A 23,106-nucleotide genomic window follows, 5' to 3' on the forward strand; every position below is an offset into this window, starting at 1 on the left:
CATACTTTACAATAATGTTAAAGATAAGGGTTATGGCTAAGAATGGGCTCTTTTCATTCAGACACAAAATAATTAATAATAACCAGAATTTTGACTGATAAGCCTTTCATGATGTGGAAAAAACGACAAGATTAAAACTACAGAGAAAATCTTGAGAAGGTTGGCATCTGTAATCAAAGTTTGTTTCGTCATCTGTAAGGTCATGTGATCTATTCGGGTAAAACAGAAACTCGGGCGTGACGCTCTGTTGGCTGCTGCCCTGTAGGGAGAAGCCTTGAATGTGCAGCAGCTCGATTCTAATTCACTTCTGTCGGACCGTCTGTGGCCAACATGGATGGAGAACCTTCTGCAGAGGTAAAGGCGTCAAGCTGCACCCCAGTCGTGTCAGAAAGCAGGTAGTTAATGCATTCATTCATTGGCTGTAGTCCTGCTGCTACTGTAGTGTGATGCTTTCAAATGCGATGTTTTAAACTTTCCTTTTCTCCTCAGGTGATTCCCAGTATTTCAGCTTGAATAAACTTTTTCTCAGGCAGACAGCTGAGACCTTGAGAAGGTCTGATAAGCTTTGAAAGCTAGAGGATTTTTACTTAAAGAGAGAAAGTTGTAGTTAAATCATTTCAAATGATTTTGTAGCTGAAATTATTAATAATAATGTAAGTTGATATAATGCACTTTAATGTTTATGAATTCCGGCTTTGAATAATTTTAGATATCAATATGGTTACAATGATAATTTCCATGTTTATTGTATTTTGAAGTGTTTTTGAGGGAGTAAGGACTTCTGAAAAGGTCTGTTGAGAGCCATCACCCAAACGTAATGGCCGCCCACATGTCCCCTCCTGTCTGAGTCTCCTCCTTCGAGTAATGTCTCAGATGTGGCAGGAACATTTAGCTGTGGATATAGACTTTTAAAATTGGTAAATACATATGAATAGATTTATGTCTGACTGAAAACAAATCATAGGACTGAGAAATCAGTACACATTTAAATATTTGATATCAGTCCTTCCTTAATGCGTCGATCAACTGATAAAGATATGAGCCTAAATGAATAATTATACAGTAGTATAACTGAATATGTAGTGGTAGTAGCCTCTAAAGTAAAATAAATCTGACAATGACGCTGCTGTCTGCAGGGAAGGACCAACAGGAAGCAAAGAGGATGAGGAGCTGTCGCTGATCACCTGGAACATAGATGGACTGGATGGAGAAGAGCAGCCAGCAAGAGCCAGAAGCCTCTGCTCATATCTTTTGTCGTGAGAAGAAACTCCTCCAGTCTTTTAAATGATCAGTTTAAGTTAGTCACAGACATGTTTTTAACAGATCTCTCCACAGATACTCTGCTGATGTGGTGCTTCTTCAAGAAATGGTCCAGGCCTACATGCGCTTCATGCACAAACGTTTGGCTGATACCTACACTTTCATTGAAGGTCCTCCAGCCCATAAAGGCTTTCTGTGGAAGATCTTACTTTACAGGTTTGTGTTAAAGTGTCTCAAAGCTCTGTCTCCTGGTGCTGACAGGTGGACGGGAGGGTTATTTCACCATGATACTGCTGAAGAAGTCACGACTCACACTGCTGGACAGTCAGAATCTCTTCTTTCCAAACTCTCGCATGATGAGAAACCTGCTGGTTGCTCAGGTTCCTGCACATTTATAGCACCTTGAGAAAGCCAAATCCTGAGATCCAAGTTTTTCTTCTAAAAATAAGGTTTGTTGTCTCATGGGTCAGGTGCTGTTCAGAGGCCAGAAGCTGTGGCTGATGACGTCTCACTTTGAGAGCTGTAAGGCCAACTCCGTAGAGAGGATGAGGCAGCTGAGGGTCGTGATGAAGAAGATGAGCAAGGCTCCGGATGACGTGACGGTTCTGTTTGGAGGGGACACCAACCTGAGAGACTACGAGGTTTGATTCCTGCTTCAGATCTTCACTTGGAGGCACTTCTTGCTCTGTTTTAGGTTTTTTCCAGCCTCATTCCTGGTGTTCCATTCCAGGTGGCTACAGTTGGGATTCCCAGCAACGTCTGCGACCTGTGGGAGCAACTGGGAGAGCCGGAGAAGTGCCGCTACACATGGGACACCGTGGCAAACACTAACAAGGAAATTCCGTTCAAGTGCCACTTCCGCTTCGACCGGGTGTATCTACGACGGGCCACCCAGGACGGAATCCCCCAGCTGGACCCCGACAACATGCAATTAATCGGGCTGGAGAAGCTCAGGTGTGGCCTCTTCACCAGCGATCACTGGGGGATCTACTGCACCTTCTCTGTCAAGCAGAAATAAAAACTCAAAGTATTCAACTAAAGAGATTATTTTTAAATAAGATCGATTTTTTCTGTGATGTTCTGCATACAAGGTTGGAGAACTTCAGTTCAAGAATCTCTGACTACATTCAAAAGAAATATCTTTGATAACTCTTCATGCTCAAGCATTTGTTGTTCTATGATAAAAGTTCCTTTTTAGGCTCCCAGTACTAAACCCAGAATTGTTTAGCTTATGTTGCTGTTAGACAAAACAAAGCAGAAAACGGCTTCCTGATCTCGGACAAAACTGAAATAAGCTTTCCTTGTCCTGATTGATGTAGGCTGTGATGTTTGGTTTGGTAAGAAGCAGTCATTTTAAGCAACATAAAGAGAGCTCATGTATATCTGGTGACATTACATTGGGAACTGGTTCTACTGGTGTTTGGTGTTAGTTGGGAATATCTGTTTTAATATCTAAAAGTTAAAACGAAAGGAAAAGAAAACTAGACAAAGCTGCAGTTATCACCTTTTTGACATACAAGGCAGCCATCTTGAATTATGATGTTGCTGGGAATGAAATCTGGGACTGACATCACTCCCAAATTGTGATACTGGCTGATTATTGTTCGGTGACCAGGATAACAATTATTAGTAATACAATCTTCTAAGAATGTATTTATCTGCATTGTAGCAGTAGCAAGCATTTCTAGATCAAGGATAATACACTACTAAGATTTTTAAGTGATTAACAAGTCTAAAGTTGTCCGTGATGGAATTTCACAGTTTATTACTGCAGCCATATTGGATTTTTAGTTTGGGGTTGGAGAGAAACATCCAACTTCAAGTCCAACCTCTGGAGGTTTGCTCGTTTATATTTATAACTTGGAAGTTCAGACTACTGAATAATGGTTTGTGGGTTCAGATTATATAATCCATGACAAAAAGCATCACTTAAAGCGGAACGCACACCTGGAGTCCTGCAGTGCATTGCTCAGATGCCTTTAACACATTGTATACAATGTGTTGCAGTGCACTGGACCCATGGGCGGTTTTTCCAGAAGTGCTGCTATTTCTGAATAGAACAGATTCCAAAAGGCTTGCTTGGGCGTTGGACAACAACTAGATTTGGTTTTGCAGGGCTGGTGTGGATTTTTTAATAGAAAACAACAAAAGGTGTCATGCGACAGAAACACACCCTGGGCGTGCACCCTGTCACTTGGATGTTCTGTTATTTCGGCCATTCTGTTATTTAAGCTGAGAGGAAGGAAAAACTGTGGTAACAACAGATGCACCAGCAGTAGTGACAGGTCGTAACATAGTAGGAACATAAAATCTGTGTATTACAAAAACATTTTTATTGGTCTTATAAACTGATGAAATTGTCAGAACGGCAGAATTTGGGGTTTTCATTTGCTGTAAGCCATAATTATCGTAATTAGCATAAATAAATACTTGGAATATATTCCTCGGTGTTTAATGTGTGTACACTATGTACACGTATAACTATTTTAATTGAATTACTAAAACAAATGATCTTTTAAATGATATTCTGACTTACTGAGCTGCACCTGTTGAACAAAGTAGACAGAAACTCATAAAAACCCAGAGCTTTCAAAATCTGTGCTGCTCCTTTAAGAATTCAAAGCCAGCGCTTCGTATCCTAGGAGATGTTTTGTTTACTTCCGGGTTATCACTGTAGAGAACATCAACACGCCCAAAACACTGAGCAAAGCGGATTAAAGTCCCGCAGAGATGGCAGAGGAGTCTGAAGACGAAATACCTGGTAAAATAAATAGAATTAGTGTTTTATTACCTTATTGTCTTAACGGCGGATGTTTGGTTATTAACGTAGTGTGTTTGTAAGCTAGTCACATCCGGCTAATTAGCTGCGTTAGCCTCTGACATTAGCTTCTGACTTAGCTCGCAGGCTAACGAATAATGAACATTTAAGTTCGAACTTTTTCCACCGATAACTTTGTCAGTTCCGGTTTTTATTCTTCGTGGATTTGTTACATCTACTGCTCAGAACATTTTTATCTCTAAACCACCTGTTTGCTTTCATTTAAAGTGCATTAAAAGTCCTAGAATATTAATACCTGCGTCTGGTAATGTTGGTGCTCAGCTTGGAGCTCATTTCATTTGAGCCTAACTAATGGTCAACAGATCAAGGCTGAAGATAAGAGCTGGAAAAGTCCCAAAATAAATAAACACATTGGAATATGATGGATCATTCCTGACTCAGAGCTTTTTTATGTGCTTTCCATCCATCACCCTAGTATCCATCCATCCATCCATCCATCAATCACCCTAGTATCCATCCATCCATCCATCACCCTAGTATCCATCCATCCATCCATCCATCCATCACCCTAGTATCCATCCATCCATCCATCCATTCATCCATTCATCACCCTAGTATCCATCCATCCATCACCCTAGTATCCATCCATCCATCCATTCATCACCCTAGTATCCATCCATCCATCCATCCATTCATCCATTCATCACCCTAGTATCCATCCATCCATCACCCTAGTATCCATCCATCCATCCATCCATCCATCCATCACCCTAGTATCCATCCATCCATCCATTCATCACCCTAGTATCCATCCATCCATCACCCTAGTATCCATCCATCCATCCATTCATCCATTCATCACCCTAGTATCCATCCATCCATCCATCACCCTAGTATCCATCCATCCATCCATTCATCCATTCATCACCCTAGTATCCATCCATCCATCCATCCATCCATCCATCCATCACCCTAGTATCCATCCATCCATCCATCCATCACCCTAGTATCCATCCATCCATCCATCACCCTAGTATCCATCCATCCATCACCCTAGTATCCATCCATCCATCCATTCATCACCCTAGTATCCATCCATCCATCCATCCATCACCCTAGTATCCATCCATCCATCCATCACCCTAGTATCCATCCATCCATCACCCTAGTATCCATCCATCCATCCATCACCCTAGTATCCATCCATCCATCCATCCATCCATCCATCACCCTAGTATCCATCCATCCATCACCCTAGTATCCATCCATCCATCCATCACCCTAGTATCCATCCATTCATCACCCTAGTATCCATCCATCCATCACCCTAGTATCCATCCATCCATCACCCTAGTATCCATCCATCCATCCATCCATCACCCTAGTATCCATCCATCCATCCATCCATCCATCACCATAGTATCCATCCATCCATCCATCCATCCATCACCCTAGTATCCATCCATCCATCACCCTAGTATCCATCCATCCATCCATCCATCCATCCATCCATCACCCTAGTATCCATCCATCCATCCATCCATCACCCTAGTATCATCCATCCATCACCCTAGTATCCATCCATCCATCCATCCATTCATCACCCTAGTATCCATCCATCCATCCATCCATCCATCCATACATTCATCACCCTAGTATCCATCCATCACCCTAGTATCCATCCATCCATCCATCACCCTAGTATCCATCCATCCATCCATCACCCTAGTATCCATCCATCCATCCATCCATCCATCACCCTAGTATCCATCCATCCATCCATCACCCTAGTATCCATCCATCCATCCATTCATCACCCTAGTATCCATCCATCCATCCATCCATCCATCACCCTAGTATCCATCCATCCATCACCCTAGTATCCATCCATCCATCCATCAACCTAGTATCCATCCATCCATCCATTCATCACCCTAGTATCCATCCATCCATCCATTCATCACCCTAGTATCCATCCATCCATCACCCTAGTATCCATCCATCCATCACCCTAGTATCCATCCATCCATCCATCCATTCATCACCCTAGTATCCATCCATCCATCACCCTAGTATCCATCCATCCATCCATCCATTCATCACCCTAGTATCCATCCATCCATCACCCTAGTATCCATCCATCCATCCATCACCCTAGTATCCATCCATCCATAACCCTAGTATCCATCCATCCATCCATCCATCCATCCATCACCCTAGTATCCATCCATCCATCACCCTAGTATCCATCCATCCATCCATCCATCACCCTAGTATCCATCCATCCATCCATCCATCCATCACCCTAGTATCCATCCATCCATCACCCTAGTATCCATCCATCCATCCATCCATCACCCTAGTATCCATCCATCCATCTATCACCCTAGTATCCATCCATCCATCCATCCATCCATCCATCACCCTAGTATCCATCCATCCATCCATCCATCACCCTAGTATCCATCCATCCATCCATCCATCACCCTAGTATCCATCCATCCATCACCCTAGTATCCATCCATCCATCCATCACCCTAGTATCCATCCATCCATCACCCTAGTATCCATCCATCCATCCATCCATCCATCCATCCATCACCCTAGTACCCATCCATCCATCACCCTAGTATCCATCCATCCATCTATCACCCTAGTATCCATCCATCCATCCATCCATCACCCTAGTATCCATCCATCCATCACCCTAGTATCCATCCATCATCCATCCATCCATCACCCTAGTATCCATCCATCCATCCATCCATCCATATATCCATCCATCCATCACCCTAGTATCTATCCATCCATCCATCCATCACCCTAGTATCCATCCATCCATCCATACAGCCATCCATCCATCCATATATCCATCCATCCATCACCCTAGTATCCATCCATCCAGCCATCCAGCCATCCATCCATCACCCTAGTATCCATCCATCCATCCATCCATCACCCTAGTATCCATCCATCCATCCATCCATCACCCTAGTATCCATCCATCCATCCATCACCCTAGTTTCCATCCATCCATCACCCTAGTATCCATCCATCCATCCATCCATCCATCCATCCATCCATCCATCACCCTAGTATCCATCCATCCATATATCCATCCATCCATCACCCTAGTATCCATCCATCCATCCATCCATCCATCACCCTAGTATCCATCCATCCATCCATCCATCCAGCCATCCATCCATCCATATATCCATCCATCCATCACCCTAGTATCCAGCCATCCATCCATCCATATATCCATCCATCCATCACCCTAGTATCCATCCATCCATCCATCACCCTAGTATCCATCCATCCATCCATCCATCACCCTAGTATCCATCCATCCATCCATCCATCACCCTAGTATCCATCCATCCATCCATCCATCACCCTAGTATCCATCCATCCATCCATCCATAAAACTCATAATAGTTATTGGTCACAGTTTTTAATGTATGTAAAAACAGTGTAAAAGTGAGTTAAAGGATTGCACACATAGATCTGAAGATGTTGAGGAAGTTCATTCTGCAGTGGAAAGAGCAGATGAACACCCACTGTTTTTATCTTTTTTGTTCATAGTTAATTATCTGGTTTGATCTTCTGGTTTCCTCTGTGTTGTATTTTCCTGCAGAATCAGGAGCAGTTTTCACATTTGGAAAGAGCAAGTTTGCAGACAACATCCCCAGTAAGTTCTGGCTTAAAAATGATGTACCTCACAGGATCGCCTGTGGGGACGAACACACCGCCTTAATCACAGGTAAAGACTCTCTTCTCATTTTTTAAACACTTCATGTAGAAACGGTGGAGTTCAGAAGGAGCCGGCTGTGTTACTTTACCTGAACTTCTCTGTGTGTCTCCTCAGAAAACAGGAAGCTCTTCATGTTTGGCAGCAACAACTGGGGTCAGCTGGGCCTGGGCTCCAAGCACACTGTGCATAAACCCACCTGTGTCAAAGGTAGCTTTGATTTTCCACATGAAGGTCTCAGTGTGAGACTGGGTGCTATTACTGAAGAGGAAGGAGACACTATAAAACATAAATGCTCAAAATAAATCATTCTGATGGAAAGAAAAGCTGCAGATTAAAGATGGAATCCTAATCTTGGGTTTCTCTTTTGTTTAAACCTAGAGGAGCTCAGAGTGAGGGAGCTTCTCCTCTTCATCAGAATTATAACACAAGTATAACAAGGAGTCGTCTTGTGTTGTTTTCCAGCTCTGAAGTCTGAAAAGGTCCATCTGGTGGCATGCGGACGGAACCACACTCTGATCAGCACCGGTCGGTTTCTGGTGCTCAATCAAGGTTTTAGTCCTCAGTTTAAGGTTCGGCTCGTTCACTTTGGGTGTTTGTCTGCAGAGCGGGGACACGTGTACGCCTGCGGTGGGAACGGCGAAGGTCAGCTAGGGCTCGGCGACTTCGAGGAGCGGACCACCTTCCAGAGAATCAAGTTCTTCGACTCGCAGGGACCAATCAGGATGCTCGCTGCGGGTTCTAACACCTCAGCTGCTCTCACAGGTGAAACGATTGGAGCCGCTGTGGGACTGTTGTTTATTCCACATTTTCTTCTAAAATTAGATTTTAATACTTTACAGTTTATTCATTCTTTACAGTTCAAACCTGATTTCATTTTTAAATTTATTTTGATCAAAAACAACTTTTCTTTTTCATTTTATTTTTCCTGATATGTTCTAATTAGAAAAAATCTACAGTATTTTAAAATTTCATTTTTCTTATTCATTTTAAACCTAATCTATTAAAACATTTAATAAGTGAATGTGTTCTTCCTAGTTTTTATTCTGAAATGTAAAATTTTCCATTTCTAAATTTTAACAACAGCAACGTTTAAGAAAATTTAGGTTTTAAATGTTGTACTTTTTTTTTTTTTTTAATTAGTACAAATAAAGAATATTATAAAATTTCTAATTTAAAAAAAATAATGGTTAAAATTTTTGAGTTAAAAATTGAATGTGCTATTTATTTAAAGATGAACAAAAACTGATTGGTTAGATGTTTTATCGCAGTGGTATGATTAAGGATTTAAATAAATAAAATATAATTTAAATATCTTTTTTATTGTAATTTATGTGTTTTTGCTTAAATCCTTCATATTCGTATGTAAATGAACTTCATTCACTGCATTTGTCTTTTTAATGTTTCCATTTTCATTGAATTTTAGAGTAAATATTGCATTTTATTAATAGATTAAAGCTAAATGAATTGAATTCTAAAGAAAAGTAATTTGTTTTTTAATATTAACATTTTCTTAGTGAATAAAAAGCAGAAACAGTGGCTGTAAGTACAAAGAGATACATCTGTGTAACATGAACCTGGTATACTGATTGGTTTAAGTATTAATGGAAGTTAAACAGCAACACATCAAGGAACAAATGGCGGTTCTGTTGCAGTTTGTGTTCTGAAACAGCTCATTTTTTTTTTTGCAGCGAGCGGGAAGCTGTTCATGTGGGGCGAGAACACGGAGGGTCAGATCGGTTTGGGGAAGGCGAGCCAGGCGTCCTCGCCACAGGAAGTCAGTGTGGGTCGTCCCATCAGCTGGGTGTCCTGTGGATACTACCACTCAGCTCTGGTGACGGGTGAGACGAAGACGAGAACGACACAACTGATGAAAATGTAAACGTGGATTATGCTCAGCTTTATCCGTGCTGTCTGTGGCAGCGGACGGAGCTCTGTACACGTTCGGGGAGCGGGACAGCGGGAAGCTGGGTCTGGGCACGGAGCAGCTGTCCGGACACAGAGTTCCTCAGCGGGTGAGGAGCATCAAGGATCCGGTGAAGCAGGTGGCCTGTGGTGGAGGACACACTGTGGCTCTAACAGGTAAACGAAAATAACAAACCTACTGGGAAAACTGGGATTTACGGTAATAGGATGAAGTGAAATTAGTTTTCATTCGTCCTGCAGGAATAGAAAAAGCTAATTATTTAAAATTGTTTGGTTGAGGAAATGTAACAAAAAATTAGTAATAAATGTTTTATTTCTATAATTTATCTTGTCCTAGTTTATTATATTTGAGTTGTTTTAAACAAATTGAGTGTTTTAATATTATTTATTTAATATTTCTATAATAATTAGTTGAATCAATAGAAATGTTATTTTTGCTTCACTTTTTTTATATATATTACATTTTTAGCATTTGTATAAAATTGTATAATTTTTTTCCTGCTGAATGAAATGATCTGTCATCCTGCTCATTATGTTTGGGTCTCTTGACCCGTTTTCTACCCGCCAGTTTTGTTTGCTGAAGCGTTTCTCTGCTGGACCGTTTTGGTGGCTCTGTGACTCGTATTTAATACTTGGATGAATAAAGTTGTGTACTGGCTGACTTTCTGGGCTTTCCTGGCTTTCAGAGGACGATGTCTACTCGTTTGGACTCGGCCAGTTCGGACAGCTCGGTCACGGGACGTTTATCTTCGAGTCGCGCCTGCCTCGTCCGGTCGAGCACTTTAAGAAGGGCCGGGTGAGTCAGGTGTCCTGTGGGGAAAACCACACGGCTGTCGTCACAGGTGAACAGCGCCGGGTCCTTCCTTCACTGTCTGATCTGAACCGACGGTCCGAGGACTGAAAACCTGACTCTCTTCTCAGAGGGGGGGCTGCTGTACACGTTTGGAGACGGCCGGTATGGAAAACTGGGCCTGGGGGAGGAAAACTTCACGAACCAGTTTAAGCCCACTCTGTGTCCCCGGTTCCTGAAGTACAACGTTCGGGCAGTGAGTTTCGGATCTGTGTTCTGCTCTTATTGATGAAGTGTTGACCCATCAGATTTACTGCATCTGGTACATGTGTGTCCCTGCCTTCATGTCCAGGCGGTGTGTGGGGGCTGCCACATGGTGGTGCTGGCCCAGCCCAGAGATCCCGGTTCCTCTGACGTGACTCTGGAGGACGACGACGTAACGGAGGACATCTTAGAAAAAGCCTACGTAGAGCTGCTGGGGGACACGGCCGACTCCTCCACTCTGCAGCGGAGCCTCTCTGCCCGGGTTCGCCGGAGGGAGAGGGTGAGTTCTGAGGCTGGAACCTCCTCTTAATGAAGCCAGAACCAACCGTCCACTGATAGAACTTCCTTTACGGCCTTCAGGAACGATCTCCAGACCAGTTTGGAACCATAATCCGCCCGCTGCCCACTACGACTCCTGGTTTCCTTCAGCCGCCTCTTCCTGTCTCCGGTCAGACCGTCCCACCCAGACTGCCTCCACCTGAGCTGAGCCACAAGAAGGTTCTGAACGGGGCCCACCAACAGGGGAGCACAGACTCCATCCATCAGGGTACCTACGTCACCTCCACCTCCTCCTGCCAGGATGACACATAGTCCATTATTTATCCAGCGTGGTTCTTTTATTTTAATGATAGATATTATTTCATAAAAAATAAATTTATGTAAAATTAGATTTGATCTTTTTAACAATCGCTTTGATCATTTTTTTATTTGATTTTCATGACCAACCCAGAACAGGTTAGAACTGACACCACTCGTTAAAAAAGGATAATTTTATTAGTTTCTTCACTTTTTCTATTCAGTTTATTTTGGTTTAATTCATTTTAATATTTAAGCTTTCTTTGCATTCATTTAAATGAATTTAAAAAGTCTGTTTTATTTCTTTCTTTATTTCTTTATTTTAAGATTTTTCTAAAGCTTTTTCTTGTTAACCATAAAAGAAATGATATTTGGTAGCGTTGGACGCTGGTGAGTTCTGTTGTGTCTCTCAGAGCAGACGGGGGCCGGGGCCCACAGCGTGGTGGAGATCCTGACGGACACAGACAGCGTTAGAGGTCTGGGAGAAACCACAGACTTCCTCAACATGGTGAGAATTCTCTGAATTCCTCCTCATGTGGAAAAATGGGGATCTTCCCGCTCATTTGACTGTTTTTCTTCCACTAACAGACGCATGTGATGAAGATGGATCCCGGTGATAAAACACTCACTCTGTCTCCTCTACAGAAGGTCAGTCAGCTTCAGTCTCCTCTGGTCTTCAGGTGCTTCTGTGAATCCTCTGCTGTAAATCTTTCTAATCTCTCCGTCCTTCATTTTTTGTTCTGTTTCCTGCATGTTCCTTTTCTCTAACGCTCGCCTCTTTTCCGTCCTCTTCTTGCTTTCTGTGCTGGGATAGAGGAAGGGTAAGCACTCTAAGCCAATCACAGAGCAGAGTCAGAAAAAGGAGAGAGAGCCCTCAGATCGGAGGAGTTTCTCCTCCACGTCTCCGTCTCATCAGAGCGACGCCAGGTCTGCTCGCCGGGCGCTACCCACCAAGCTCCTGAGGGGCGGCGACACTTGCTCTTCGTCCACCCAGAAGCAGAAGACGGGTCAGAACAATGAGAATCTCCTCTTGGCTGCGGAGCAGAGGAGGAGAGCGGATAAAAAAAAAGCTCAGAGTGCTAATGAAGTCAGAAAGGGAGCGTCCAGAAACCAGCTGACTGGGAAGATCCAGAAACCAGTAGCAGACTGGAAACGACACTCAGAAACCAGACAGAAAGGTTCTGAATCCGTTTCAGCTGGAAAACAGTCCAAACCTCTGAGAGTTAAAGGTAAACCATCAGCTGGTTCTCTATCAGACTCACAGAGCTTTAACCGGACCACAGAGAGCTCTCAGCCAATCACTGAAGAGAAAAAAGCTTCCAGATCTAAACAGAAACCAGATTTATCCAAAAAATCCAAAGACGAGAGAAACAGGAAAGAAGCTGATAGCAGGGAAGAAACTGAAGCACAGAAGAAGTCTTCAGACCTGAGTCTGCTCACTGGAGCTGCAACCCTGGCAGCAGGAGGCGCCATTTTAGTCCAACAGATGGCATCCAGGAGCCGAGGCAGCTCCCCGTTTGGATCAGAGAGCAGTCGTGGTGTTCCTCAACCAGGAAGTGATCCAGAAGAGTCCGAGTCCCGTTCTGCTGAGGAATTCAGCCGCAAATCGGCTGTCAGCATCAACGTCATTCCTGCAGCTGAGAGTTCACAACAGAGTCAGGAGGAAGCTGAGGAGGAGAATGGTTCTGGTGCAACTGGACAGGAAGAGGAGGAAGAGGAGGAAGGATGGAGAACCAGCCCAGAGGCAAGCCAACGGGAGGAGGTGACGGTTAATGAGGAGAAAACAGATGAGGAAGAGAAAGACCGCGAGACTCTTCAAGCAGAAGACCTGTCCCAGCCTGAGGAAGAAGATGAGGAAGGTGACAGTGCTGCTGAGGAAGAGGAGGAGGAGGAGAAAAAAAGGGGCGCCACAGAAAGCGAAAATGAGACTGGAGAGAAAGGAAGCAAAGGAGGAGATATAGAGGAAGAGGAGGAGGAGGAAGGGTCAAGTCAGGAAACTCAGAGCAAAGGAGCAGGGACTGATGAAGAGGAGGAAGGCAGTTTAAAAAGTGAGAGTGAGGAAGAGGAGGATGGAAGTGACACTTTAAAGTCATCAGAGAGAACAGCAGTAAGTGAGGAAGAGGATGAGGCAGAGAGCAGTGAGGAAGAAGAACAAAGTTTTGAAGGGGAGGAAGAGGCAGAGAGCAGTGAGGATGAGAGTGACAAGAGAGACATGGAGGAAGAGAGTGAAACCCAAGAGGATGATGAGGAAGAAAGTGAAGAGGAAGAAGGTGAAAAAGAGGAAGAGAGTGAAAGTGAAGAGGAGGAAGAGAGTGAGGAAGAGGAAGAGAGTGAAAGCAAAGAGGAGGAAGAGGAAGAAAAAGAGGAGGAAGAAACAGAAGAAGATGAAGAAATTGAAAGCAAAGAGAAGGAAGAAGAGCAAGAGAGTGAAGAAGAAAAAGAGGAGGAGGAAGAAGGTGAAGAAGAGGAAGAGAGTGAAGAAGAAAAAGAGGAGGAAGGAAGTGAAGAAGAAGAAGAAAGTGAAGAGGAGGAGGAAGAAAGGGAACAAGAAGAAGAAGATGAAGAAGAAGAGGAAGAAAGTGAGGATAAAGAGGGGAAGAAAAGTCTTGATGAGACTCAAGATGAAGAAGGTGATGAAGACGAGAATGGAAGTGAGATTGAAGATGAAGAAGAGGGTGAAGAGGAGGAGGTTCTGAAGAAGAAACCTTCAGTAAGGAAACAACAAAGCAGCAAACCTGCGGCTAAAGTCCAGCAAAGACGAGGAGGAAGAGGTCCATCAGCGGGTGAGGAAGAGGAGTTCTGGGAAGATGTTTTACCTGAGTACCTCAGCCTGAAATAACCATCCATCCATCCATCCATCCATCCATCCATCCATCCATCGGAACCAGAACCTGGTCTCATTAAGAAAACCTGAAGCAGAGATGAGCTGTTTTCATTAAAAAACCATCAGGAACTCAATTCTTACACAAAAGTCTGGATTTTATTCAGATTTTTACATTTATTAAAGATTTATCTGTAAATGTTTTCATTTTTGTTCTTTTATAAAAGTTTGTTGCATAGAAAGCTCTCTGGATTTCTGGAAGATGTTTCACACATTCTATTTTATCACAAAAAACTAGAAGTCAGCCTGAGTTTATTATGGAACTTTATTATGGTTACTTCCTGGAACTTACAGGTTACGTCCAGGAACTTTGAGGTTACTTCCTACAGGTTACTTCCTGGAACTTACAGGTTACGTCCAGGAACTTTGAGGTTACTTCCTACAGGTTACTTCCTGGAACTTACAGGTTACGTCCAGGAACTTTGAGGTTACTTCCTACAGGTTACTTCCTGGAACTTACAGGTTACTTCCAGGAACTTTGAGGTTACTTCCTACAGGTTACTTCCTGGACCTTACAGGTTACTTCGTGGAAGTTACAGGTTACTTCCTGGAACTTTGAGGTTACTTCCTACAGGTTACTTCCTTGACCTTACAGGTTACTTCCTGGAAGTTACAGGTTACTTCCTGGAAGTTACAGGTTACATTCACAGAACCTACATGTTACTTTCACATAACTTTTAGGGTATTTTCTAAAACTTGCAGGCTATAAGGAGACAAGTCACTTCACAATGTTTCTAAAAGTAACCAATAAGTCCTTGGAAGGTAACCTGTAAACTCTGAGAAAGTAGGAACTTTAATTTGAATGTTGAACTCATTGGTTTACCAAAGAAAGCCAAAAGGGATGTTTGACATAAACATGTCTGTGATTTCTTGGTATTTTTATTCCTTAATTTAAAATCATATTTCACCGCTGGATGTTTAGGTTGAGGAATAAGTTTTGTTCAGATATTTTTTACATTTCTTATCAACTTGTTGGGAAGCTTATATGACTTCCAGATGTTGTTGTTGTTGAGTTTTCTTATTTATTTTTAAATAACCTTTCATGAAATGATGATTTCTTCTAAAAGATGTTTTGGTGCATTTGAAATGTTACATAATATTTTTATGAGCCCAGTTTATGACTGTAATATCTGAGGTTACAGATAATTGAGCATTTAGTGCTGAGCTATAGAGTCGCTCTAACTTTATTCTCTGTGCCTTTTATCCTGTTTCTTGTATAACTTGTGTCTGTGTAGTTTTGCATTTCGGTCCTGCTGTTTTTCTTTGGGTTTGTTTCCATCTTTGTCCTTGGCTGAGTTTTTCAGTTTTCTTCATCGGAGCTTCCGCCTTGTGTCTGGACTCATTAATGAACAACTTTCTGTTTCTCTCAGTTTTGTGTTTGTAATAAATCAATCCGTTCTCATCTTTTTAAACTGTTTGAGTTCTTAGAAAACAGGAATAAAGAGATTCTCTTACCTTTAACGGGATGCATTTAAAGCTGTGAACATATAGGAAGGACTAAATATTGTGCTGCTGTGTGTCTCAGAGATGAAATTGTAAGCAGCTCAACCACATGTAGCAGTTGAAGGCCTTAATCTTTTACTGCAGTAGCGTGATCTACCTCTGAATCAAACTCCAAAGCCTGGAAGGGCCTTTGGAGAAACAGGCCCACAGCATCACAGATCTTCCACTGTACCAAGTATTCATCCTTTGTTTTCGGCCAGACCCACTTGGAGTGGCGTGCAGATGGCATCTGTTGGTTGTTATGGAGACTTTCCACCTCACCTTACCATCCTCCTCACTGTGTACGATGACGAGATAATTACAGGTCCTCATCTAGCTGACTGCAGATAGGGGCAATTTTTCTGCTTTATGAAGATCAAAACTCATCTGCTTTACTTAGATGAGCGTCTGTGTCTCGTCATATTTATGCCCCATGAAAACAGGACGTAAGGGGATTACTTAAAGAAAGGTTCCTAGACACTCTAAACAACTTAAAAAAGAAGAAATATTAAAAATACTCTGGTTGTGTTTATTTAACATGAATTGTTATTATTCATACTTCTGTATGATGTCTGGAAGGGTTGTTCTCACTGCATCTAGGCTTAGGTTGTATTAATCAGTTAAGACTTCTTCACATGGAAGACTTGACAGCTGTACTCATTTACATTGTCAGTCACCCTGTTCTCTTAGTGTTTTAACTACAGTGTTCTGATTTTCCATTTCAGTTTGTAAAAATGTAGTTTTGTTATTTTTGTATAATTTCACGATGAAGACTAACAAACCTGCCTTTAAAAGTCAGTAGTTTGGAACAGCTTCAGCGTGGCACCATAGATACATATTTATTAAAAACATATTTTAAATAGATAATGAGTGTAGAATTTCAATAACCAATGATTGTTTATTTTATTAATATTGCACTATTTTCTTAACTTTCCTTAACTAAAAGAAAGCACTTTGGAAATCCAATGAAAGACAGATTTCTTCTATTATCACATTCACTTAATTAAATTACTGTCAGTTTTTATCCCACCGAAATTATATTTTGTGAAAACATTAGTGGTTCTAAATGGCCTCCCTGTGGTGCTCCATGAAAACTATAAAATTCAGCTCACAAATTAATCGTGTCATGACATTCTGATTGGTAAATGTTAAGATTTAGGGCAAGACTGTTGGAAGAAAATAATATCTGGTAAAAATATCAGTGTACCAAAACAGCCTCCTTGTGGTACACCAATGAAAACAAAACAGCCTGTATTCCATTAGTTAAAAGTCTTATAAATCCTGATTTGATAAAAGTTGCTAATTATTGTAACAAAATTAAAATTTGGACCCAGTTTCTTGCAATAAAATTCTCTTTGGGGCATGCTGAGACCTTCTAGAACTCTTGTTTAAAACAAAACCACACTAAATATGGTTTTTATGTCTGTTATGGACATCAGGATGTGGTGGAGACAGCTGACAGAAAGGATGTGGAGGAGGAGGAGGACAAAGCGGATGATGAAGAGGAGATTGAGACATCGGCTTCCTCCTCAGCAGAGAGTCCTGTAAATATGCCGTTCTCTGTTTCTCTAATCAAGGTGATCGTGTTTTTGGCACTAACGTGTTTCTTCTCTGGTCTCTGAAGCTGAAAGCAGAGTCGGAACCTGACCCAGAGCAGAAAGGTGACTGAGTTTTAGTTTCAATCAGCTGAATGTCTGAAGAAACTTCCTGAATATTCCCAGAACAACCTTAAATGTCTGATATCAACAGCAGGTGAGATCGACACATCATGTGGAGAAAAGACAGAAACTGAAACAAAAGCAGCCAATGGGGAAGCAGACGTCAGCTCCAACAACCAATCAGGCGCCAGCAAGAAGGTAAAATTACACATAAACACCCAAATCTGACCTGAAAAAATGGCTTTTGACGCTGTTCCATGTTTTCAGCTGTCTCTCTTCAGACGGCTGTCTTCGTCCAGGTCCAAGCAGACAGATGTCCCCTCCACTGAGAGCCCTGTCAGTGGGGACAGAGCCGTCCTGGGGGAGCCTCCATCCCCGGGTCAGGGGACTGTGAAGCCATCCGGAGCCAGAGGGCCTCGCTCCGGAGCCTGCAGCCTGCTGTAGTCCCAGGAGATGATCTCTCAGGTGGAATCGGCTTCTGGAAACATCACAGACCAATTAACAGCTCGGTCTCCTAGAGGAGACGAGAAGCAGAGCTGCAGGTCTGTTTGTTTAGCTCCTCACCACAAATCTCCAGAACCAATGTGTTTGTTTGCAGTGAGCAGCAGAAGCAGAGACAATTCAGTTCAACTCGGGAGGATTATTTCTGTCAAAATCTGTTACTTTTGGAAAATGTGAACCAACATCTACTAATTGAATTCTTCAGCGGATGAAATCTGAGCCTTGTGATGCAGTTGGCATTTAAATCCAGTCTTCAGGTTACTTTTAAAGGGATATTCCACTCAAATCCTGCCTGCCTTATTTTCCTGTCAGCGGATACCTGAACCAGACTGTAGTTCAATCTGATTGGACCAACTTCTTCCAGACTCTGCAGCCAAACGTACAAATAACCGTGTCTGTGACTCTAAATTAATCAAATAATAAAAGACAGGGTAAAAAAACAATAAAATAAAATAAAACCAACATGACTAGAATACAAATTAATAACAAAAATAAAATAAAATCATGCAAAACTATTAAGACAAAATACATGTATTAAAATAAAATATAATGGAAAACGGAGAAGTGCAAGATAAAGCACAATAAAAATAAATAATACAAAATAGGAAAAAATAAGGCAAAAAGACAAAAATACTAAATAAATAAAAAAAGATAGATTAAAAATAAAATAAAGCATAAAAAAAATTTTAATACCACAATTAATCAAACAATATGAAAACATGCAAGATCAAAATAAAGTAATACAAAAGAGTATTTAAATGAAAGGACTAATTAAAATATATTTAAATAAAAATCAAATAAACACAAAAAAGTCAATAAATATTTGCATAAACCGAACAGACAAAAACAAACTAACTCTCAGACTTGAGTTTGACGACATTCAGCCGGTTCATCTATAAATTTATGGACCTGTGCAGGTCTAGGGTCTGGAACAGGGCAGCTAGCATCTCTGCAGACCCCACACATCCTGGACACAACTATGCTATTCAGACGTTTACCTTGAGGGCGGCGCTACAGAGCGCTGTTTGTAAAAACCAGCCGCCACAGAGACCGTTTCTTCCTCCAGGCTGTCTCTGATGAACACAATGAACACCTAACAGTAGTCAGACTCTCTGCTGGGAAACTAAATTAGATTATTTGCACTTTGTCTTTTTTTTCTTGCCTTTATATTAAAGAAATGACTGTTCGTACATGTTTATATTGCTCTTTTTATCTTCATATTTATACTGAATGTCTGTGAACGCTTGAAACCGAAGTCAAATTCCTTGTTTATGCAACAATCTTGGCCAAGAAAGCTGGTTCTGATTCTGATGTTTTTAAGACTTCGATGCTGTTTATTTTTTAGATGCAGTATTTGAATCCAGAGAAAATCCCAAACATCTTATATTCAGCAGAATTTGTGGCCGTTCCTCATGTTTCTAACAGATCTCGTTTCAGCCATGTCCACGTCTGTCACCATTCGTTCTGTTGACTGGACCTGTGGGTCTTCAGAGCTCCCAGGTTAGCTGGATGTGGCTGATTGGTGCTGATCAAATCATGCTGATGCAGTAAAGCGAGATAAAGAGTGGAATATTCCTTTAAACTTCCTGTAAATCAGACAGAGCAGCTATTATCTTAGTTTTTACCTGAAATATTGGATGTTTTCCTCTCCGCAGCTCTGTGTGTCTGTGTGTGTGTGAATCTGTGTGTGTTATCAGATTATTTATTGTGACATGATCCTTAAGCACATTTTGCACTTTGACCCTGGACACACTTTTATATCCCGACACATTAATCTTATTTTAATCCAACCTGTGTTTTTCTATATCAGATCATTTTATTGACAGTAAAGAGTTTTGACATAAAGCTAAATGGGTTCTTTGTTTGACTCCTCAGAAGAACAGCAACATTTTCCTGTCTTATTATTGGAGTTTTATTGAAAAGAAGAGCTAAATGTTAAGATTAGGTTGAAGACATGAAAACTGTTTCAGGACACATTTTGGAAATGTGATTTATTTTTTGTTTCATGGTTTGGGAAATGTTCCTCTGAATACCAGAGAAACTTTCCAGAACGTTTCCACTTCTGCAACTGTCTGGACTGAACATACGGTACCACACCAAGACTGGATTACATGCTTAAAATCTACTGTAAACAAACCTGGACACCTGGAAACCTTTAAACAGGATCAAATGTTCTTTTATCCAGAGATAACTTCCGAAACATTTCCTGGTTTTATTCAAAGTGAAATAGTTGATGGAAAATATGAAGATTAAGTAAACCATTAAATGAGTTAAAGGTTAAATTAAGATAGGATAATAATTAAGTAATTAATTATAAAGATTATTTTTAGTTTATTTCACAAAAATAAATTGTTTTATTTCAAAAAATTACAAGGCCAGCTTACCTAGTTTGTTTATTTGAATAAATTTCATTTTTATTAAATTTGATTGTACAAAATTTGTTTTTAATATATTCTTATTGAATTAAGTTATTTTATTTTACAAACTCATTCCTTAGCATTTCACTTAATTTAATTACACTTCATTTCTTTAGATTTGAAAATATTTTCATTGTTTTTTAGTTTTCAGATAATTTTTTTTTTGATCAATTAAAAAAAAAAATGTTTTACCCTTATGCAATTACGTATGGTTGCTGTTTATATGCACTACATTTGTATGATGATCTGTAAATATATGAAATTTTGTGCAAAACGGAGAAAACTATGGAAACTTGTAGGGGTAAGACTAAAGAAAAAACGAGCAAGAAAACGATGTATGGATATTTATTTCTAAAGAATAAATAATTCATAGTTAATTATGCATAACTGGTTTTTTAAAAACTACAAAATTGTGTAGAAAACGACATGAAATTGAATGTTTGTTGTGCTTGTTCCTCGGAGCCACCAGCAGGTGGCAGCAGCTCCTCGTCTGTCCCTCTATTGACTGTTTCAGCTGTCAGGAAGTCTGGACCAGACTCCGGTTTTTCCTCCCAGTAAACCGGTTTATACTCCGGTTTTCTGCCAGTAAACGGAGTCAGAAAGCGGCTTGAAGCGGGTACATCTCGCCGGGATGGAGGAGTATCAGAACGGCAGCGAGGTTGGTCTCTGAGCCAATAGTTTCCTTTGGTTTCTGGAGGTTAGAAAGGAGAAGTTAGCCGGAAGCTAACCGGCTAACATAATCGCTCCCAGTATCCAGGCTGAGCTCCCAGCAGCACCAGGGAGGTTTTTAATAAAAATAACTGTCTCTTTCATCTGTTACCTGTCTGTTTAGACCAGTTTAACTGCTGCTGATCATCTGTGATCATTTTCAGGGTTCATTCAGCTCAGAGGAGGCGGAGAACGTCGTCAAAGAGGTAATGCTAACCAACATCTCTACCAACATTAGCCCAGAAAAAACCGCATCAAAAGCTTCTTATTTAACAGTTTGATCAACATTCCCATGTAAAAAAATGAGGACATTGACTTTTACGCTTATTTGACGTCTAAAATAGACAAAGTTAATCCTTGAAAACTGCAAAATAAAACATATTTTCCCTGAATTCAGAAAAGTTTGGGAATTTTCTTCACTTTGCCTTAATGTTTCGTTAGATTTTAGACCCTGGAAGTCATTGATTATAACGTCAAGAGTTCAGAAATGTGATGAAAAACATTCAGGTTAAAATAGAAATGTGCTGGATAATGTTTAAATTTTAAACCCCGTGTTTTCAGCTGGAAATAAACGGTTAAATGTGTCAGAAACTCAAATATGAATCTGTTTATTTTCTCAGCAGCTTAACTTTTAAGATGTTTTTGTCATAAGACAAACGTGGCTTTAAAAGGAAACATTACTCTAAAATAGTTTTTTACTTTTTTAATACCTTTTAGCTGGATTTATCTCTGAAGCTTGTAGATCATATAAAGGTTTTAAAAGATTTAAAATCTACTATAAATCCAGCTCTGTCACACGCAGGATGTCAAACATGGTTCAAAGGTCACACTGACTATTGGAGAATTTCTTTTATCTTTGCTGAGTTTATTTCTGGTTTCAGATTGAAATAATCTGTCCCTCTTTCTTGTTTTCACCGTTTCTGGCTTTGATAACAAAGAAAACAGAATTTTCCATCATAAGGAGCAAATACCAGACGTAAAGCCCGGAGCTCCTTATCAGTTCCAAGTAAAATGTGTTTCCTGTTAGATCTGCATCGTAAATCACCTCGTGTTGTTGTTTGGGATCAGTGTTCCCGCTCCGTACCCGCTGCCTGCGGCGCCGCAGCCCGGACTGGCTGCCACATGACTGATCACACCCGTGTGTTTGTGTCAGGGCATTGAGAGCGTGCTGGGAGGAGACGACTACAGCCAGACTCATGTGAACAAATGGACCGCCGGCATCGTGGAGCGCTGCCTCACTCAGCTCGTCAAACTGGGCAAACCCTACAAATACATCGGTACCACATCTATCAGCGGCTTTCACTGCTCCTCAGACGTACAGTTAGTCCAGAACCAGATGAGGGTTAGAAAAGTCCAGAGAACTAACTGGGTTTGTGTTCACAGTGACGTGTTCTGTGATGCAGAAAACTGGTGCCGGCCTCCACACAGCGAACTCCTGTTACTGGGACACCAGTATGGACGGTGAGCAAACATCTGCAGCTTCCTCACAGGTTCTGCTTTAGGAGCTCCAGATCCAGAAGGTTCTGAAGGTTTCTGGATGCTGAATACTTCGCCCTCTGATTGGCTGATAGTCTCTGTAGTTTCTCTAAAACCACTCACAGAGTTCCTGCTGAAATGTAGAAGATGGAGTTTGCTTTTAGCACTTATTCCAGTCTGGATAAATGTGGAAAAAACAAAAAGTGTAGCAGTTTAATGAACAAAAACTGGTTCTGCTGGATTCTCCTTCAAGGTTCTGTTTGTCCGTTTCCCCTGCAGGAAGCTGCACTGTGAGGTGGGAGAACCGCACCATGTACTGTGTGGTGAGCGTGTTCGCCGTCTCCATCGCGTAGGATTCAAACATTACACACACCATCAGAGGAGGGCTGCAGCGTGCTGATCCAAGCAGCAGGGGGAGACAAAGCGCCACAGTGTTAACGCTGAGATTCAGCTGCAGACGAATCACTTCTGCCTGGATCATGTAGGAGAGACTTTTGTATGAGAGCTGCTGCAAAATAAACACAATTTCTTGTAAAATCATCTTTTCTTGTAGTTTTGTATTTTATAGCTTTTACTTTTCATTTCAGTTTAAAGTTGCAGGTTTGACTTTCATTTTCCATCAGCGGCTCGGAGA

The 23,106-nt window shown here is 41.3% G+C and overlaps 3 protein-coding genes across 7 annotated transcripts; all 3 read left to right on the forward strand.

Annotated features, from left to right (window-relative positions):
* The first annotated feature begins 230 nt into the window (after positions 1–230).
* LOC124861952 (tyrosyl-DNA phosphodiesterase 2-like) lies at positions 231–2,300 on the forward strand. 2 transcript variants are annotated; one of them, XM_047355958.1, is made up of 6 exons: positions 231–395; positions 1,137–1,256; positions 1,336–1,430; positions 1,522–1,640; positions 1,731–1,901; positions 1,991–2,300. In XM_047355958.1, exons 1-6 carry the CDS (start codon positions 331–333, stop codon positions 2,276–2,278), a joined length of 858 nt encoding a protein of 285 aa, XP_047211914.1. In that variant the 5' UTR covers positions 231–330; the 3' UTR covers positions 2,279–2,300. The 2 variants fall into 2 exon arrangements, with proteins under 2 accessions (XP_047211914.1, XP_047211915.1); XM_047355959.1 differs by having other exon boundaries at positions 238–354.
* A 1,542-nt stretch (positions 2,301–3,842) lies between these two features.
* On the forward strand, positions 3,843–15,632 carry rpgrb (retinitis pigmentosa GTPase regulator b). Of its 4 annotated transcripts, none has more exons than XR_007036793.1 (15): positions 3,843–4,021; positions 7,680–7,805; positions 7,911–8,003; positions 8,259–8,321; positions 8,400–8,558; positions 9,485–9,634; positions 9,717–9,875; positions 10,406–10,561; positions 10,641–10,765; positions 10,862–11,053; positions 11,134–11,320; positions 11,763–11,857; positions 11,938–11,997; positions 12,164–14,503; positions 14,560–15,632. XR_007036793.1 is itself a non-coding variant. In XM_047355886.1 (14 exons), the coding sequence occupies exons 1-14, from the start codon at positions 3,991–3,993 to the stop codon at positions 14,186–14,188; spliced, it is 3,621 nt and encodes a 1,206-aa protein (XP_047211842.1). In that variant the 5' UTR covers positions 3,843–3,990; the 3' UTR covers positions 14,189–15,632. The 4 variants fall into 4 exon arrangements, 2 of the variants coding, with proteins under 2 accessions (XP_047211842.1, XP_047211843.1); XR_007036794.1 differs by having other exon boundaries at positions 14,616–15,632; XM_047355886.1 differs by having other exon boundaries at positions 12,164–15,632.
* A 5,153-nt stretch (positions 15,633–20,785) lies between these two features.
* LOC124861955 (dynein light chain Tctex-type 1-like) lies at positions 20,786–23,012 on the forward strand. The gene is made up of 5 exons (XM_047355962.1): positions 20,786–20,946; positions 21,161–21,202; positions 22,150–22,273; positions 22,380–22,457; positions 22,752–23,012. Exons 1-5 carry the CDS (start codon positions 20,920–20,922, stop codon positions 22,823–22,825), a joined length of 345 nt encoding a protein of 114 aa, XP_047211918.1. The 5' UTR covers positions 20,786–20,919; the 3' UTR covers positions 22,826–23,012.
* The last annotated feature ends 94 nt before the right edge of the window (positions 23,013–23,106 follow it).

The sequence above is a fragment of the Girardinichthys multiradiatus genome, chromosome 24 (assembly GCF_021462225.1).
Source record: "Girardinichthys multiradiatus isolate DD_20200921_A chromosome 24, DD_fGirMul_XY1, whole genome shotgun sequence".
Lineage (NCBI taxonomy): Eukaryota > Metazoa > Chordata > Actinopteri > Cyprinodontiformes > Goodeidae > Girardinichthys > Girardinichthys multiradiatus.